General features: G+C 42.4%; 1 protein-coding gene across 1 annotated transcript in view; it reads left to right on the forward strand.

Moving 5' to 3' along the window:
• drosha (drosha ribonuclease III) overlaps positions 1-20892 on the forward strand; it is a 177703-nt gene that overhangs the window by 35019 nt on the left and 121792 nt on the right. The window contains exons 13-14 of the mRNA XM_059945237.1: positions 311-480; positions 4510-4634. Of these exons, the coding sequence (XP_059801220.1) occupies positions 311-480; positions 4510-4634 (295 nt within the window). The remainder of the gene's footprint in view (positions 1-310; positions 481-4509; positions 4635-20892) is intronic.

Here is a 20892-nt window from a genome sequence, read left to right on the forward strand (position 1 = left end):
GATCAAACACAGGCAAATGGGCCGACCTAAGAAGGGTGTTTAGCTCTGAATAGATTATTTCAGGTGTTTTCGTGCTGTGTGTCTATGGCTGGACAAGGTCAATTGCTTAGAGAACTGAGAAATCCGTGGATATTTGGATATAAGGAAATCCAGGGTTAATGCAGAAAAGTGGATCTGGGTTGAAAGATCGACTATGCTTATTGAGCACTAAGAGGATGACTTTTCATGGTCACGAGTTTAATGTACGGTGACTCCCGTCATGGCTACTTTATGCTGCTCAGGCGTTTGTGTTCTGTTTTCTGGTCTTCAGACAGTGGGAAGGAGGTGCTGTCGATGCACCAGGTGTTGCTTTATCTGCTGCGTAGCAACAAGCCCCTCGTTCCTGAGGAGGAGATCGCCAATATGCTGCAGTGGGAGGAGCTGGAGTGGCAGAAGTACGCCGAGGAGTGCAAGGGCATGATCGTCACATATCCTGGCATGGTACGTGTTAAGATGGGAGTGGAAATGTGCTGACAGTTCTGTGCGCCACAGTTGTGATAACTACATTTACGTTTTCGACAGCCACGTAGGTTTTTAGCAACGTAAAACAGCCATTTACAAAGTTCAAACATTTCCTGCAGGCATTCACGGTAGATACAAAGAAACACAATAGAATCAGGGAAAAACTACAAACACTGACGGCCAATGGGCAAAAGGCAAACTGAAAATACAAAAGAAGTTATAATAATAAGCACGCAAATAGATAATGCTGGGAAATTAAGTTGTAGAGTCGTTGAAAGTGAGTCCATAGGTTGTGGAATCAGTTCGCTGTTGAAATGAGTGAAGTTATCCAGACTGATTCAGGAGCCTGGTGTTTGAAGTGTAATAATTGCTCCTGAGCCTGTTAGTGGTTTCCCTTGCTAAAAGTGTATTTATTGTATAAAATCATTCAAAATACATCTTGATTATTGCCAAAAAATGATGCTGAGCTATATTCAGAAGTATTAGGACAGTTTATCGTGAATTGGGACAAAGAGCAACTTCAAGGTGAGAAAAGAGTCGGACAGTGGAAATGTTTAGGGGAGAGAGTTCCAGAGCTCTATTCAGGATTGGGAAACGCTGCAAGCGGTTGTAAACTCACCTAGTTCCAACATGAGCAATAGCCTCCTAGCATCAAGGACATCTTCAAAAGGCATTGTCTCAGAAAGGCGGCATCTAGTACTAAGGACCTGCTCCACCCTGGAATTCTTCTCACTGTACTGCTGCCTCAGAGCAACAAGTTTAATGACATAGTCAGTGATAATAACTCTGATTGTGATTCTGAGTTCAGGCCGTCGATAGCGAGGGGATAGCATTCAGAGCTGAGTCGATTTGAAGCAAAAATTTCTCAAAGTCAGCATCAGTGATGTTGTTTGAAGATTTAATTTTGGTTATAAGATCTGGGATAACACCCATCTTCTTTCAAATGGCAGATGTGGGATTTTTTTTTTTCTCTCGTCATCTTTGCATCTTCAGGGTGCGGTAGTTAGAAATGGCTTCAGTGAAGTGCACTGGAGTGTCAGCCGAAAATAGTTTTGTGCACTGCTGTGGCTGTAAAATCCACAAATTTTTGATTGAGAAGTGAGCGTGCCACCCATCAAGCTACAGCTGATGTTAAGAGGGCAGAATGGTGTGAAGCATGCTGACGTCCACGGATGCTGTCAATTGAGTTTGTCTTTGGAAAGTGTTGCTTCTCCCTTGATGCACAGCCGGGTGATGTGAATTGACGTGTGCTGTGAAATGTGTCCTATGGTGTTGATTTTGTTGTGGCATCTCCTTCGATGCAGCTAAGCCCCACCTTGAATAAGATGCTGTAATTGTGGCATGGCTACTGGCTTCTGCTTCAGTTGTAGTAATTTCTGACCAGGCCCCACCCGGAAAGGAAACCTTCAAGCTTTCTTACAGAATTGAACTTGTTACCATCAGCACAACAAAAGGAATAGATCACAGAGAGAACTTATTTCATATTTAAATGAGGTAAAGGCAGATTTTTGATCTGTGTATTCATGTCTTCTTCATATCCCGAATTGATGTATAAGATCTATCCATCTCATTGACAGTTAGCAACTGGAGCAGCATCTATTAACATTTGTGGAAGAAAGTTCTAAATTTCGACCATCCTCTGCATGGAAATTTCTTTTGAAACTCCTGCAGCAAGTTTCTGTACAATAACCTCATATTTTAGACTTTCCAACCAAAAGAAATAGCTTCTGTCAATTTTATAGCTCAGTTGCTTGATGTTGTAAATAAAATGAATATTTGAAGCTGGCATGGTAGTGCGGTGGTTAGCACAAACCTTGACAGTACAGTGACCGGGGTTCAATTCCCACCGCTGCCTGTAAAGAGTTTGTACGTTCTCCGTGTGACCACGTGGGTTTCGTCCTTCTGTGGGTTTCCTCCCACAGTCCAGAGGCGTGCCGGTTGGTAGGCTTCTTGGTCATTGTAAATTGGGGAATTGCTGGGCGGTGTAGTTCGAGGGGCCAGAGGGCCAATTCCACATTGTAGCTCAATAAGTAAGTAATGACGGTGGCTCTCGGAAAATATTATTCATTTTTCAAGGACCAGAGCTCTTTTGAGGTACATCTTCTTTGGGGCACATGTTCCGATCAGCAAGTGTAACAGAAGCTAACTCAGTCAATAAGAGGCTTGAATGGGAGACTTGTACTGCACCGAACTATTGAAACAAATAGATCTTTAAGCAAAGTTAGACAAGTACACAAGGAGGTAATAACTACATTTCTAGAATCAGGCAAAGAGGGTGTGAGAGAAGGTCTAATATAATACCTCAGTATCAGTACAGATTTTTTTAATATTTATTTGTTATGGGATGCAAACATTACTGGCAATATTGCCGTTTTTGGCTGAGCATAAAGGTATTTAACTATCAAGGATGCTGGGTGGAGTGTCCTGCAATTAATTACAGAATAGGTGCAAATGAATTATGTAATCGTTTTTCTTTTGAAGATTCTATTGTCATTTATGTTTAAGAACGAGAATTTATTTGGAAGGGTGTTTTAGTTTTGAGGTATTAAATGTGTTGAATAAACTCTTCCCATATTGATATTGATTGTAACTTACGTTTTTATGACAAACTCTGCCATCTTCATCATCAGTTATAATTAAAGTGTATACCCGGCTGGAAGGCCAAGAGGAGTTTATTCATCATGGAAAGCATTAGATCCCTTTTTTGTATTAAATGTGTGTTCTTTTGCAGAACTGCTATATGTGTTTGTTTTCATTAAAATATTTCCATATTTTTAGTCCTTAAAAGGACTTCAAACTGGCTCATTCTCGCCATAATCAATTGGACATTACTCACATCAAACAAAAATACCACTCCAGATTTCCTTTTGAGAAGGTTAGGTTGAGCACATGTCTAATGTATGAAGTGGGGGAAATTTTGCTTTGCATTTTTAAAGGCATGTTTCGGTTACATCCGGAGAACTGTATACAGTTCTGAATGCTGACCCTTAAGTAGCTCGTAATTGCCCAGGAATGAGCGAAACACCTGAACTCCCAGGGATTACACAATGACAAAAGTTTGCAGAAATCAGTCTGATATTCTCTGCAATATGGAAAGTTCAGTAGATCATGTTTTGAAAAAATCGATAAGGGAAATAGGATCTGGGAGTCAAGGATAGGGTAAAATACGCTCAATCTGGCCATTTGGAAGAGAAGGTGGGAAGAACTTCTTTAGCCAAAGTACATTAGAAGTGTGGAGATCATCCATAAAGTGCACCAGCTACATAAGGAAATGATTGCTTGTGTTTCATTGGGTATATTTATAAATATTCCCATTGTTTTTCCTTAATGTGTCCAGTAATGTAATACAGTGAGAGCTATGGTTTGAGATGTACAACAGCATCGATTTGCACTTGTGTAGCACTAAGGTGCTGTACAGGAGTGTTATCAAATTTAATGTTCAGTCATAAAAGAAAGTATTAAAGAAAATGACCATAAGATTGGTTTGAGAGTGGGTTTAAAGAGTGTCTTGAGAAGATTGAGAGACAATGGTTGAGGGAGGGAGAGGAGGCATTGGTAGCTGAGGCAAAAGGCTCAGATTTCAGCACTGCAGTTACCCTAGAGGGTTAAAAGGCTCAAAATGACTAATGAGACATGTAGGGATTTGTAAACCAGAGTGAGTTTTTAAATGGAGTAACTCAAGGGGTAAAGCATGCACTGTTAATGGTGTGAGTTTAAACAAGACAGAGTTTTTAGTCACTAGTGAAGGTAGAGAAGAATGAGGATTACCGTATAATAGATTACACAGACCTAGTGCTTCAATAATCAGGTGAATCACGTACTAAAGCACGTACTGCAAAGAAAAGTAACATCAGATATGGCTCCTTGTTAGACCTGAGTGAGTCATTTTCTGTGCTAAGTTATTTTATGTCAGCTGTAAGGTTAATAAGCAACATAATTTTGTGAAGTTTTCATTTATGAATTTTTGTTATTTACCAAATGCCTGTTTAATCTTGGCTCTGTTAACAGAAACCCAGCTCTGTTCGCATTGACCAGTTGGACCGGGAGCAGTTTAACCCTGAAGTCATCACTTTTCCAATCATAGTGCATTTTGGGATTCGGCCTGCTCAGCTCAGTTACGCCGGGGACCCACAGTAAGTTGTCCTCTTCGCACAAACACAGAATGCATGTGGTGTGTGACCTGAAAATCTGAAATAATAGCACTTAGGGAGGATGACATGAACTAAAAATTCAGTTCTGACATAAAGTCAGGCAGTCTGTACTTTTAGAAGATTCTCCAATATTGTGCAACTAATCGAGGATGAATTTTTATCTCCTGGAAATGTGAAGAATGACTATTCAGCTTGTTCAAATCAAGTTAAGTCACTTTTTATTGTCATTTTGGCCATAGCTGCTGGTACAGTACACAGTAAAAACGAGACAACGTTTTTCAGGACCATGGTGCTACCTGAAACAATAGAAAAATTACACCAAACTATGTGAAAACAACACAGAAAAAAACTGCACTAGACTACAGACCTATCCAGGACTGCATAAAGTGCACAAAACAGTGCAGGCATTAGAATAAATAATAAACAAGACAATAGGCACAGTAGAGAACAGTAAGTTGGTGTCAGTCCAGACTCTGGTTATTGAGGAGTCTGATGGCTTGGGGGAAGAAACTGTTACATAGTCTGGTCGTGAGAGCCCAAACAATTCAGAGCCTTTTCCCAGATGGCAGGAGGGAGAAGAGTATGTATGAGTGGGGTGTGGGGTCCTTCATAATGCTGTTTCCTTTGTGGATGCAGCGTGTAGTGTAAATGTCCATGATGGCGGGAAGAGAGACCCCAATGATCTTCTCAGCTGACCGCACTATCCGCTACCGGGTCTTGCGATCCGAGATGGTGCAGTTTCCGAACCAGGCAGTGATGCAGCTGCTCAGGATGCTCTCAATACACCTGTGCAAGCTCTTCTGATCAGCAGCCTGTCAAACCATATCCCAGCACTGATACTCCTTTTCTCCAAGAACTTACTGATTTCCTTTTTGAAGGCTGCCATTGAATATGAAATCACCACTCTGTCAGTGGGTATGCTTCAAATTCAAGCCACATCTTGCATTTAGAATAGTTTTTTCTCCGTGTTGCCACAGTTGCTTGCCTAGAGAACGGTGGAAGCAACTCCAATACCTGTACCTGTGCAATCCTGTACGTTAGCAGGACCATTGATAAGGTCCTGTATGGTAGGCTTGTCTGGAAGGTCAGATCACATGGAATCCTGGGAGAGCTAGCTCACCATGGGCTCAATGGTGTGAAGCAAAGGGTGACTGTGGAAGGATGTTTCTTGAACTGGAAGCCTGAGACTAGTGGTATCAGTGGTAGGATCTTTTATATATAAAAGATCTTTTATATAAATGATTTAGATGAAAATGTGCAAGGTAAGTAATTTTGCAGATGACGCGAGAGTAGGTTGTATCTTAGTGAGGAAAGTTATCAAACATTACAGAGGGAGCTTGATTATCTACTGTAGGTAAGTGGGCTGGGGATTGGGAAATGGCTTTCAATTTGAATAAGTGCCAAGTTCAGCATTTCAGGAAGGGTAGAATGTTTAGTACTGTGTAAGAGTATTAGGCACCCGGGCACACATGAGTCTGTGACAAGGGCATTGTCTGCATGGGAGTACCATCCTTTGTAGGTGTAGTCCCACACAACTTCTTGATTTGGAACTGTATCACGGCCCTTCATCATCACAGGGCCTAAATCCTGGAAATCCCTGTGCAACACCACTATGACAACTCCTCACCATGAGAATGGCAGTGGTTCAAGAAAGCAGTTCATCAGCATCTCTCCCCCTCCCTCTCCCCCTCCCGCTCCCCCTCCCCCTCCTCCTTCCCCTCTCTTTTCCCCTTCCTCTCCCCCTCTCTCTCCCCTCTCTCTGTCCCCTCTCCCTCCCTCCCTCTCTCTCCCTTTCTTTCTCTCCCTCTCTCACCCTCCCCCCTCTGTCTTCTCTCTCTCTCTCTCTCTCTCTCTCTCTCTCTCTCTCTCTCTCCCTCTCCCTCTCCCTCTCCCTCTCCCTCTCCCTCTCCCTCTCCCTCCCTCCCTCCCTCCCTCCCTCCCTCTCTCCCTCTCTCCCTCTCTCCCTCTCTCCCTCTCTCCCTCTCTCCCTCTCTCCCTCTCTCCCTCTCTCCCTCTCTCCCTCTCTCCCTCTCTCCCTCTCCCCTCAAACAGTGTCTAAAAGTTAATCTCATTCTCTCGTCATTTTAAAGTGACAGTCCACAGAAAAAATGAACCCTATGGGTACCTAACACTTTGTTTAGCGTCATTTGTGTAAGCTTACCTTCCAACTTGCCCCCTTCATTAACGTGGGCTTACTCTTCTGGGTGCTCCATCATGAGCAGTGTCTCAGTCATCTACTCTGCTTATTGACATACAGAAGTTTCAGATCAGGTAGCAACTCTACAATTCTTAGCATTTGCAAATCCTTTTTTGACTTTGCCTCTGTAGAGCTCCAAATATAATCTCCTCCAGCCCAATATCCCTCCATGATCTCGGATCTCTTCCAGTGGCTATTTCGTCCTGTTTTAGTTGTTCTGGCATTGTTGGGTGTACCTGCAGCAGACTCAGTGCTCAGCTTTGGAAAGCCCTCACTAAACCCCTCTAACTCTTTTACAACTAAAATATTGTGTGCAAGATTTAACAATGTTAATGCCTTTGAGCAATTTCATTTCCAAAAGCAAAATAAAACCTGCCTTTCTTAGTTTGGAGTGAAGCAAAAAAAAAATTCTTGGAGTTATTTGAGCTCCCTTCACTCAGACCTTTTAGAGTCATCGTGGATCATTGTACCAAGTAGGGTAGTATTCCTTCAGATACTTTTACAATCAAAGCAGTTTCTCGCATAGATGTTCTCTATGAAGTGCCTACTACACTCTGTGTGAGGACAGGTCAGAACAAGGATTGCCATTAGGAGACTGAGCAACATATATTCCTAGTTTTAAAGGAATAAAACACCAAATGGTGCAAAAATTACTTATTTCTAATATGAGCATTGTGGGCATGCTGTATTGGCTCTGGAATGTGTGGCAACGCTTGTGCCCTGTCCCCAGAACATCCTTTAGGTGTGGTTACTGTTAGTGCAAACAACACATTTCACTGGATGTTAACATGTAGATGTGATAAATAAATCTGAATGTGTTGTTAGGATTAATATATTTTTGACTATGTTTGCCAGCAGGGAATCACAAGCTTCTTTGTGGTGAATCAGTTTGATAAATCTTTCCTGTAATATCTCTTAATAAGACTTCACAATCGGTTTATGATATGCACAGATATGGTGAGGTTTAGGCAGGCTTTACACAGACAAATAAAGCTTCTGTTAAATGTAACGTACTTTCAAAAATGCCACTTGGTAATTGTGTTACTTCACCCAGAGGTGGCAGCAGTGTTTCAGAAAGTCCAAAGAGTATCTATATGTTAAGCAATTGTCATTGAATTCGGTGTTAATCTTTAGATAATTAAAACTTGTTTGGAATTCATGATAGTAATTTATAGTACGATCTGATACCCATTGCTTCATTTCCCAATCCACCCATCCACTTCACCATGCAATTGGACTTCATCTTTGCAGTCCATTCCCATTTGTTATTTTCTACAATGTAAGTAATCTCGTTCCCAGTTACTTAGCTACCAAGTTGTATTCAAAAATATGAGGTATTAAGGTATTAATTATCTTCCTTTTAGTAATTGATCATGTAATTAAGAGGTGAATTCAGAGTAACAAAAAGGGAGGTTGCAAGTCTGCTAATTGAACACTAAGCATCTTTCGTAAAAGTCAAAACTTGGTAATTAGCTAGTTCATATTTTGGAACTTGTAGATCATTTGCTTGGAAGTTACAAAGTTAACATTGCAAAAAAAACACATTTATTTACTTGGAAAGTTCACCTAAAAGATTTCACAGAAAATTTTTTGAAACAAAAATTGATATCAAGCGTCTGAACAGTTTGTTAAAAGAGAGCTAAGTCTCAAAGAGGGCCAAAAGAGAATCTGAGAGCTTTTGGGAAAGAATTTCAGGGGTTAGGACCCGAAAACATCCAGAATTAGAGCACAAAGACCACCAAGGTATTTAAGGCTGAAGGAAATTGTGCAGGTAGGAAAGTCAAGGATGGATCAAATGGAGTGACATTCATTCTCTGAGGCATTGAAGTTCACAACGTTGACCTACCAATAAGATTTCCGTTTCAAATCGCTGAAGAACAACCACTTTGACCTGCAGAAAAGAATAAAAAGACAATTTATAGACAATTACAAGTCCTTCATTGACTTTTTGCATGTGCGCAAGTGATCCAAACAGCAAAGGGAAACAAAATAATCAGCTAAGTCAGTTCATTGCAAATAAAGTGATTTATATGAGAAAGGATGGCAGAAATAATATTTAAGTGATAGCATCGTGTTTTATTGAGCAAGAAGATTTGAGGATTGGGAAGCGGACACTGGGTGAGGCAGATGGGCTGTATTCTCATTTTTATTCATTTAATTTTTCTCAGTTTGTTTTGTTTATTAAAGCATAAATCTTGGAGCGCAAAACCGGTGCGACTTCAATGACCAAGTCTTATTCACTATCTCCTTCGAAAATCAGATATGAGAATTCATCAAGGCATCATATCTGGTGAAGGAAAGATCAAAATATTTTTGGACTGTCCATAATTGCCAGACCTGGCTCCCAGCCGTCTGACAGGATGGATTGGGATTGAATTGAAGTTTGGGGTTGGGAGAGAGGTGAATAAAAAGAGCAGCAGGCTGCTGTATTATTTTTGGGAGTTGGAATCACAGACATTCAAGAGTCCCAGTGTTTCTTCTTGATGTATCACGGTGGATTGGCTGGTTAGGCTCCTCCAGATGAGGGAAGAGTGATCCAGAGATGCTATATTGTGTCTGTCACTCAACAGGCTCTTAAAATTTACTAATGTACCTAACTTAAGACCACAAGCTACAGGAGCAGAATTAGGCCATTTGGTTCATTGATTCTGCTCCACCATCCCATCATGGCTGATCCAATTTTCCTCTTAGCCCCTATCTCCTGTCTTTTCCCTGTATTCTTTTATGCCCTGACCAATCAATAATCTATCAACCTCTGCCTTAAATATACATAAAGACTTGGCCTCCACAACTGCCTGTCCCAAAGAATTCCACAGATTCCCCACTCTCTGGCTAAAGAAATAACTCCTCACCTCTGTTCTAAAAAGATGTCCCTCTATTCTGAGGCTGTGTCCTCTGGTCTTAGACTCTCCTGCCATGGGAAACATCGTCTCCACATCCACCCTGTCAATGCCTTTCTCCATTCGATAGGTTTCAATGAGGTTCCCCCCCATTCTTCTGAATTCTAGTGCATATAGGCCCAGAGCCATCACCACACTCTTCATATGACAAGCCATTCAATCCTGAAATCATTTTCATGAGCCTCCTTTGAACCCTCTCCAGTTTCAGCACATCCTTTCTAAGATCAGAGGCCCAAAACTGCTCTCAATACTCCAGATGAGGCCTCACCAATGCTTTATAAAGTTTCAACATTACATCAACTTCTGGATTGTCTCCAGTTGCCTGTTCGGAAAGCAGCCCAATTTGTTGACATTTCAAGAGTGGAATGAATGCTAGCAAACAAAAACAGCTCCCAACCTCTTCCACTCCTTACCTTTTTCTTGGAGATAGATGTGGTGAGGATTGTGATGATTTGTGTTGTGAATGATTGGAATTCCAATGTGAGAGAGTTTAAGGAAACCTTCAAAGGTCTTTCTCATTGCAATCCTGTGTTGTGTGTGTGTGTGTGTGTTAGGGGAGGGGATGTGCAATGTTGGAAGAAAAGCAGGAGGAACAAATTTGTTGGAACCTGTTTTTGCTGTGTACTTCCTTTGTGCAATTATACAGTTGAATTCAATGTATATTTTTTTATCAAAGTATGTGTACTATATGCAGCAGTGAGATTCATCTCCTTACAAGCCTGTTAGTTGCAGGCCTCAGCCTCAGTTCAGTGCAGAGATGAGTAATCCTTGCCACACAGTGAACTGAACGCCAGCTTGTACTCGCCTCTGGCCCTGACACTGATCCTTTTCTGTCTGGTTCGTTTCTTAAATCGGCCAAACATCAGCTCATTCCTCGCTGTAAGGCCTAGACCCTTCTCCTGTGATATGGTCTTCTGTCCGGGCCGCACTGCCTCAATTTGGCCCATACACAACCCTTCAAATCTAGCGCAGTGCTTAAATTGGGTAATATCAGCTTGTTCATCACTCTTGGGTCTGGGCCCTGTCACCTCAGTTCTGCCTCTCCTTAACTCGCCCAGCCTCGGATCTGCTACTTCAAATTGGCTCCCAAGACTGCTCCAGCAATGGTAAATCTTTGAAATTCTCTGCTTCAGTCATTGAATATATTTACGTAGGGAATGAGTAGATGATACTGGGCATTGTGGGAAGCAGGGATTGCAAGGTTCCCTCGTGGCACAGGATCATGGAGTCGTGCAGCATGATGAGGTAGGCCTGTCAGCCTGGTTTTCCATATCCACTGCCTACTCCCATCTTTCTGCATTTGGCCCTCTAAACCACTCCGAGCCTTGTCCTGGCTTTTAAATGTTGCTGACGCGCCTACCTCTACCGCTATTTCTGGTAGTACATTGAAATTCACATCACCCTTTGTGGAGGAAGCTGCCCCTTATGTCCCCTTTAAATCCCTCACTTCTGATCTTAACTTGTACCCTTTTATTTTTAGCGCCCCTTCCCTTGGAAAAATACTGGGCTTTCACCCTGTTCCTGCCCTTCATTATCCTGAATGCCTCTATCAGGTCACCCCTCAATGTCCTGTGTTCTGGGGAATAAAAAGTAGCAGTCTGCAAGCCTTTGTCACTCAGGCCACCAAGTCCAGGCAACATCCTAGTAAATCTTTTCTGCACCCTTTCTACTTCGGCAACGTCTTTCCTAAAACAGGGAAAGCCTTTTGAAGTTCAACTGCAGCCTGACCAAGGTCTTATGTAACTGCAACATGAGCTCTCAATTCCTAAACTCTGGGCTTTAATTGATGAGGCCAGCATGCCAAATACCTTCTTTACCACTTGGTACTTACCACAAAAGTAGTGGCTACATCCCAGTTTATCACGTGTGAAGCTTCCTCAGCATTGAGCATTTACTCAGAGCGCTGTCGCAGGAAAGCAGCATCCATAAGCAAGGACTCCCCACCATCCGTGCCATGCTGTCTTCTCGTTGCTGCTTTCAGGATGAAGATACAAGACCCTGAGAGCCCACTCCGCCAGGTTCAGGAATAGTTATTACCCCTCAACCTTAAGTCTTTTGTACCACAGGGGATAACTACACTCACCTCAACACTGAACTGTTCCCACAACCCATGGATTTGCTTTCAAGTACTCTTCTTCACGTTCCTGATATTTATTTTTTATTTTATTATTATTATTATTATTATTTATTATTTATTTCTATCTTTATCTCTTTGTATTTGCAGAGTTTTTGCTTTGGAAATTGGTTGTTGTCTGTCCTGTTGGGGGTGGTCTTTCATTGATTCTGTTGTACTTCTTGCATTTACTGTGATCGCCCACGGTAAAATTAAGCTTGGGGTTTGTTTATAGTGACACGTTTGTACTTTGATAATAAATTTACTTTGAACTATCTACCTGTGATGTTACTGTCAGTGAAATATGCACTTGCATTCCCAGGTCCTTCTGTTCGATAAGCCACAACGAGATTGTTGCACATCGTTGTATAAATGTGTCAGTTCTGTGGGCAGAAACGCTTTGTTATTGAGAGGAGTTAGCTTAGAATGGCCAAACTGGTTCAAGGTGGCACTAACTCATCTAACCTTGTGTTACAACAATGGTGTGCAGAGATATACAGCAGCAGAAGACCATGAAAGTACATTCAGTGGCCACTTTATTAGATTTGAGCAGTACCTAAAGTGGCCACTAGGTGGATGCCTTCTATTGTAAGAGCAATAAATGGTTCCCTTGTTCGATAAAATGAATGCTTGACCTCACAACCTACCTTTTTATGATCTTGCACTCTGTTGTTTTCATGACCTGCACTTTCTCTGTGGTTGTTACACTTTATTCTGCATTGTTATTTTACCTTGTACTACCTGGATGCACTGTGTAATGATCTGATCTATATGAAGAGTAGGCAAGGCAGGCTTTTCACTGTACTTCAGTACACGTGATGATAATAAACCAGTTCCGATCCCACCAGCGGAATGCTCTGAGGAGCCCGGAACTCGCAGGCATAAAGTTGATGAGACTTGGCTGGGTGACGAATATTTTTGTATAATTAGTTCTCATCTTTCTGTCCACTGTAGCATTCTGTGGATCATATCGAGATCTTGCTCCTCTTTGCCCTCCCTTTGCTCCCTGACAAGCTGCCACTAGTCATTGTGAATTGAGCTCGAATTTCTCAGTTACCCATTTCCCTGCTGCTAATAATCAAAACCTTGCTGATCTGTGCAGTTGCCGTGTATCCTGATGGCTTGGTTTCTGACACGTTCACTTGTCAACAATGCCTAAGTACTTTGTACAAAGCCCCTCGCAAACTTTGAATTGTAAGACCTTTTGGCTTCCTGTCTAGTTGTTGAGAGTGTTGGTCCGACAGTGTAGCCAGTTTATGCTCAATGTATTTCATTCCTCATCAAACAGTTGCTGCAGATATATACCCAGTGCTCATTTTATTTTGTAAAAGTTTGGGCACCCCTGGTCCAAATTTCTGTTACTGTGAATAGCTAAGTGAGTAAAAGATGAACTGATTTCCAAATGGCATAAAGTTAAAGATGACACATTTCTTTAATATTTTAAGCAAGATTACTTTTTTATTTCCATCTTTTACGGTTTCAAAATAACAAAAAAGGAAAAGGGCCCAAAAAGTTTGGGCACCCTGCATGGTCAGTACTTAGTAATACTTCCTTTGGCAAGTATCACAGCTTGTAAACGCTTTCTGTAGCCAGCTGAGTCTTTCAATTCTTGTTTGGGGGATTTTTACCCATTCTTCCTTGCAAAAGGCTTCTAGTTCTGTGAGATTCCTGGGCCAACTTGCATGCACTGCTGTTTTGAGGTCTATCCACAGAATTTTGATGATGTTTAGGTCGGGGGTCTGTGAGGGCCATGGCAAAACCTTCACCTTGCACCTCTTGAGGTAGTCCATTGTGGATTTTGAGGTGTGTTTAGGGTTGTTCTGTTATAGAAGCCATCCTCTTTCCATCTTCAGCTTTTTTACTGACGGTGTGATGTTTGCTTCCAGAATTTGCTGGTATTGAATTCATTCTTCCCTCTACCAGTGAAATGTTCCCCATGCCACAGGCTGCAACACAAGCCCAAAGCATGATCGATCCACCCCATGTTTAACAGTTAGAGCGGTGATCTTTTCATGAAATTCTGCATGCTTTTTTCTCCAAACATACCTTTGCTCATTGTAGCCAAAAAAATTCGATTTTAACGTCATCAGTCCACAGGACTTGTTTCCAGAATACATCAGGCTTGTTTAGATGTTCCTTTGCAAACTTCTGACAGTGAATTTTGTGGTGAGGAATCAGGAAAGGTTTGCTTCTGGTGACTGTTCCGTGAAGGTCATATTTGTGCAGGTGTCGCTGCACAGTAGAACAGTGTACCACCACTCCAGAGTCTGCCAAATCTTCCCGAAGGTCTTTTGCAGTCAAATGGGGGTTTTGATTTGCCTTTCTAGCAATCCTACAAGGAGTTCTCTTGGAAAGTTTTCTTGGTCTTCCAGACCTCATCTTGACTTCCTCCGTTCTTATTAACTGCCATTTCTTAATTACATTATGAACTGAGGAAATGGCTACCTGAAAATGCTTTGCTATCTTCTTATAGCCTTCTCCTGTTTTGTGGGCATCATTTATTTTAATTTTCAGAGTGCTAGGCAGCTGCTTAGAGGAGCCCATGGCTGCTGATTGTTGGGACAAGGTTTGAGGAGTCAGGGTATTTATAAAGTTTTGAAATTTCCTAATGATGATTGTGAACAAGCCATAGCCCTAACAAGCTAATTAAGGTCTGAGACCTTGGTAAAAGTTATCAGAGAGCTCAAATCTCTTGGGGTGCCAAACTTTTGCATAGTGCTCCTTCCCTTTTTTTCACTTTAAAATAGTACAAAACAAAAATAGTACACTAATCTTGCTTAAAATGTTGAAAAGAATGTTTCATCTTTAACTTTATTACTTTTGGGCATCAGTTCATCTTCTACTCACTTAACTATTCACAGTAACAGAAATTTTGACCAGGGGTACCTAAACATTTTTGCATGCCACTGTACACCTGAACACCTACTCGTTAATGCAAATATCTAATCAGCCAATCATGTAGCAGCAACCCAGTGCATAAAAGCATTCAGTCAAGAGGTTCAGTTCTTCAGACTCAATATCAGAATGGAGAAAAATGTGAACTAAGTGACTTTGACTTTAGAGTGATTGTTGGTGTCAGATGGGGTGGTTTGAGTATCTCAGGAACTGCTGATCTGGGGTTTTCACACATAGCATTCTCTATAATTTACAAAGAATGGTGTGAAAAACAAAAAAAAACATCCAGCGAGCCAGTGAGTTTGTGGGTGAAAATGAGAGAGGTCAGAGGAGAATGACCAGACTAGTTCAAGCTGACAGGAAGATGGCAGTAACTCAAATAACTGCCTGCTACAATAGTGGTGTGCAGAAGAGCCTCTCTGAACACACAACATATCAAACCTTGGGGTGAATAGGCAGCAGAAGTCTACAAACATGCACTGAGACTGAGATATCGATGCGCATTGAAATTCCTAAACTTAAGAGTTGCCAGTGCTGCCACATATCACAATGCAAGTTAGCATAACTAATGATTCGAGGACTTCTTTGGAAATAATGTGGCTTGTGGCCACGTGGTTAAGGTGTTGGACTAGTGAAGGTCTGAAGGTCATGAGTTCGAGCCCGAGCCGAGGCAGTGTGTTTTGTCCTTGAGCAAGGCACTTAACCACACACTGCTCTAGTCCACCCTGCTGAAAATGGGTACCGGCAAAATGCTGAGGGTTAACCTCGCGATAGACTGGCGTCCTATCCGGGGAGGTGGCTCGTATCGTCAGTGGCTTGACACCACGGAAACCGGCATAAGCACTGGCCTGATGAGCCTATAAGTGTCAAGTTAACTTAACTTTGGGAATAATAATGCAGAATATGCAATCACTGAGTATAAAGCACTGACTTTGAATCAACAAAGTAGTCCAGAGGAGGTCTTCACTACTTCCAACATTCATCGGTGCTGTTCAAGTGGTTTCTTGGTCTCTAACACATGGCAAATCTGATGATCTGAGGATTTGGCCATATTGAAGAAAGAAAAAAAAAACCTTTTTTATTTTTCTCTTTCAACATTATATAGGGGAAGTAACGTTTAGAAAATACACAGTAGGCTGAAAAAATTAAACACAAAGTACACTGCAGATGCTGTGGTCAAAGCAACACGTACAACACGTTGGATGAACTCAGCAGGTCGGGTAGCCTCCGTGGAAACGAACAGTCAACATTTCGGGCCGAGACCCTTCGTCAGGACTGAAGAGGGAGGGGACGGGCCCTCTTTTGGAAGAGGACAGCGAGGCTTTGAGAGGAAGTGCGGCAGTGACCATTTTCAAATTGTCCAATTATGTCTCAGATCGGAGTTCTGAGAGGCAGGACTGTGCAGACGCGTGAAGGAGGCCTGGGAAGGAGGGAAGATATAAAAAGAACGCAGCCTTAAGAAGCGTGCAGCTTCGTTTGCGGGCAGCGGAGTGCGCCGGGAGCAGAATGTAGGGCTTGGGCTCGGGGGGCTTAGGCGGAAGAGGGCACAGTAGGTTTATCTTTTAGTTCTTGTTATTTTCAGTTATTCGGGAAGTATGAGTGTGAGGGCAGCTTGTTGTTCTCGGTGTCAGATGTGGGAGGTCCTGGAGTCTCCGAGCCTCCCGGACGTCCACATCTGCGCCAGGTGCACCGAACTGCAGTTCCTGAGGGACCGAGATAGGGAACTGGAGCTGCAGCTTGATGACCTTCGCCTGGTCAGGGAGAGTGAGGAGGTGATAGAGAGGAGTTACAGGCAGGTGGTCACTCCGGGGCCACGGGAGGCAGATAGGTGGGTCACGGTCAGGAAGGGGAAGAGGCAGGTACTAGAGAGTACCCCGGTGGCTGTACCCCTTGACAATAAGTACTCATGTTTGAGTACTGTTGGGGGGGGACAGCCTACTTGGTGGAAGTGACAGTGGCCGGGCCTCCGGCACAGAGGACGGCCCTGTAGTTCAGAAGGGTAGGGATAGAAGAAAGAGGACCATAGTAATAGGGGACTCGATAGTCAGGGGTTCAGACAGGCGGTTCTGTGAAGGTGATCAGGAGTCTCGGATGGTAATTTGCCTCCCTGGTGCCAGGGTTCGGCACGTTTCTGATCGCGTCCAAGATATCCTGAAGTGGGAGGGTGAGGACCCAGAGGTCGTGGTACATGTAGGTACCAATGACATAGGTAGGAAAGGGGAAGAGGTCCTGAAATGAGAGTATAGGGAGTTAGGAAGGCAGTTAAGAAGAAGGACCGCAAAGGTAGTAATCTCGGGATTACTGCCTGTGCCACGCGACAGTGAGAGTAGGAATGGAATTAGGTGGAGGATGAATGCGTGGCTGTGGGATTGGAGCAGGGGGCAGGGATTCAAGTTTCTGGATCATTGGGACTTCTTCTGGGGCAGGCGTGACCTGTTCAAGAAGGACGGGTTACACTTGAATCCTGGGGGAACCAATATCCTAGCGGGGAGGTTTGCTAGGGCTGCAGGGCAGACTTTAAACTAGTAAGATGGGGGCGGGGGTCGGGAATCAATTTGAGGTAACTATGGGAGAGGAGGTTAGTTCACCAGTAGAGCAAGTAAATAGACAGTGTGTGAGGGAGGAAAGGCAGGTGATGGAAAAGGGATGCGCTCAGCCCGAAGATGTAGGGGAGAAGAAAGAAAAGGATAATAAATTTGAATGCATTGTTAGGGATGAAAAGAGAGGAGGAGGTGGAGAGTATCTTAAATGTATCTATTTTAATGCTAAGAGCATTGTAAGGTGGATGACCTTAATGTGTGGATTGATACCTGGAATTATGATGTAGCTATTAGTGAAACATGGTTGCAGGAAGGGTGTGATTGGCAACTAAATATTCCTGGATTTAGTTGCTTCAGGTGTGATAGAGTAGGAGGGGCCAGAGGAGGAGGTGTTGCATTGTTTGTCCGAGAAAATCTTATGGCGGTGCTTTGGAAGGATAGATTAGAGAGCTCCTCTAGGGAGGCTATTTGGGTGGAATTGAGGAATGGGAAAGGTGTAGTAACACTGATAGGAGTGTATTATAGGCCACCTAATGGGGAGCGTGAGTTGGAAGAGCAAATGTGTAAGGAGAAAGCAGATATTTGTAGTAAACACAAGGTGGTGATTGTGGGAGATTTTAATTTTCCACACGTAGACTGGGAAGCTCATTCTGTAAAAGGGCTGGATGGTTTAGAGTTTGTGAAATGTGTGCAGGATAGTTTTTTGCAACAATACATAGAAGTACCAACTAGAGATGGGGCAGTGTTGGATCTCCTGTTAGGGAATGCGATAGGTCAGCTGACAGATGTATGTGTTGGGGAGCACTTCGGGTCCAGTGATCACAGTAGCATTTGCTTCAATATAATTATGGAGAAGGACAGGACAGGACCTAGAGTTGAGATTTTTGATTGGAGAAAGGCTAACTTTGAGGAGATGCAAAGAGATTTAGAGAGAGTGGATTGGGTCAAGTTGTTTTATGGGAAGAATGTAATAGAGAAATGGAGGTCATTTAAGGGTGAAATTATGAGGGTACAGAATCTTTATGTTCCTGTTAGGTTGAAAGGAAAGGTTAAAGGTTTGAAAGCACCATGGTTTTCAAGGGATATTAGAAATTTGGTTTGGAAAAAGAGGGATGTCTACAATAGAAATAGGCAGCATGGAGTAAAGGAATTGCTCGAGGAATACAAAGAATGTAAAAGGAATCTTAAGAAAGAGATTAGAAAAGCTAAAAGAGGATACGAGGTTGGTTTGGCAAATAAGGTGAAAGTAAATCCGAAAGGTTTCTACAGTTATGTTAAGAGCAAGAGGATAGTGAGGGATAAAATTGGCCCCTTAGAGAATCTAAGTGGTCAGCAATGTGTGGAGCCGAAGGAGATGGGAGAGATTTTGAACAATTTCTTCTCTTCGGTATTCACTAAGGAGAAGGATATTGAATTGTGTAAGGTGTGGGAAACAAGTAGGGAAGTTATGGAACCTATGACAATTAAAGAGGTGGAAGTACTGGCGCTTTTAAGAAATTTAAAAGTGGATAAATCTCTGGGTCCTGACAGGATATTCCCCAGGACCTTGAGGGAAGTTTGTGTAGAAATAGCAGGAGCTCTGACGGAGATCTTTAAGATGTCATTAGAAACGGGGATTGTGCCGGAGGATTGGCGTATTGCTCATGTGGTTCCATTGTTTAAAAAGGGTTCTAGAAGTAAGCCTAGCAATTATAGACCTGTCAGTTTGACATCAGTGGTGGGTAAATTAATGGAAAGTATTCTTAGAGATAGTATTAGTATTTATCTGGATAGACAGGATCTGATTAGGAGTAGCCAGCATGGATTTGTGCGTGGAAGGTCATGTTTGACAAACCTTATTGAACTTTTTGAAGAAGTTATGAGGAATGTTGACGAGGGTAAGGCAGTGGATGTAGTCTATATGGACTTCAGCAAAGCCTTTGACAAAGTTCCACATGGAAGGTTAGTTAGTTAGTTAGTTCAGTCGTTAGGTATTAATGCTGGAGTAATAAAATGGATTCAACAGTGGCTAGATGGGAGATGCCAGAGAGTAGTGGTGGATAATTGTTTATCGGGATGGAGGCCGGTGACTAGCGGGGTGCCTCAGGGATCTGTTTTGGGCCCAATGTTGTTTGTAATATACGTAAATGATCTGGATGATGGGGTGGTAAATTGGATTAGTAAGTATGCCGATGATACTAAGGTAGGAGGTGTTGTGGATAATGAGGTGGGTTTTCAAAGCTTGCAGGGAGATTTATGCCGGTTAGAAGAATGGGCTGAACGTTGGCAGATGGAGTTTAATGCTGAAAAGTGTGAGGTTCTACATTTTGGCAGGAATAATCCAAATAGAACATACAGGGTAAATGGTAGGGCATTGAGGAATGCAGAGGAACAGAGAGATCTAGGAATAACAGTGCATAGTTCCCTGAAGGTGGAGTCTCATGTAGATAGGATGGTGAAGAAGGCTTTTGGAATGCTGGCCTTTATAAATCAAAGCATTGAGTACACAAGTTGGGATGTAATGTTAAAATTGTACAAGGCATTGGTAAGGCCAAATTTGGAATATTGTGTACAGTTCTGTTCACCGAATTATAGGAAAGATATCAATAAATTAGTGAGAGTGCAGAGACGATTTACTAGGATGTTACCTGGGTTTCAGCACTTAAGTTACAGAGAAAGGTTGAACAAGTTAGGTCTCTATTCATTGGAGCGTAGAAGGTTGAGGGGGGATTTGATCGAGGTATTTAAAATTTTGAGAGGGATAGATAGAGTTGACGTGAATAGGCTGTTTCCATTGAGAGTAGGGTAGATTCAAACAAGAGGACATGATTTGAGAGTTAGGAGGCAGAAGTTTAAGGGAAACACGAGGGGGTATTTCTTTACTCAGAGAGTGATAGCTGTATGGAATGAGCTTCCTGTAGAAGTAGTAGAGGCCAGTTCAGTTGTGTCATTTAAGGTAAAATTGGATAGGTATATGGACAGGAAAGGAGTGGAGGGTTATGGGCTGAGTGCGGGTAGGTGGGACTAGGTGAGATTAAGATTTCGGCACGGACTAGGAGGGTCGAGATGGCCTGTTTCCGTGCTGTGATTGTTATATGGTTATGGTTACATGGTTATATAAAGAAGTTGGGGGGAGGGTGGGAAGGAGAAGGCTGGTAGGTGCCAGGTGAAAAACCAATCAGAGGCTCTATTAAATTAAAATCTTTCTTTGGCATGTTTATGTTAGGGAATTAACAAAATACATTTTTAAAACTTGTATGTAGACTTAAGACCCTCTATGTTGCTAAGCAAGAGTTGACCACCATAATGACCACTGACATCACATAATAAAACATGAGGTACCTGGTAGGATTAAATTTTTGTCAGTTCAAATGAACCTATGTAATTTGTCTCTGTACTTTTTTTTTGCTCTCTTTTGCAGTTCTTATTTATTTTCTTTAAATATATATTATTATTTTGATGTTGTAGCGATGTAGCACATACAGAGCTAGAGACGACACGTTTCGAGAGTAAGTCATTTCGAGACTAGTTTATTCAAACTTCGCGGCGCTGGCATTTAATCCCTAGCGCCCGCCCTCTCCGGGTGTAAATGACATCAGAGGTGCATTACCAAAGT

Source organism: Hypanus sabinus, chromosome 20 (assembly GCF_030144855.1).
Source record: "Hypanus sabinus isolate sHypSab1 chromosome 20, sHypSab1.hap1, whole genome shotgun sequence".
Taxonomy (NCBI): domain Eukaryota; kingdom Metazoa; phylum Chordata; class Chondrichthyes; order Myliobatiformes; family Dasyatidae; genus Hypanus; species Hypanus sabinus.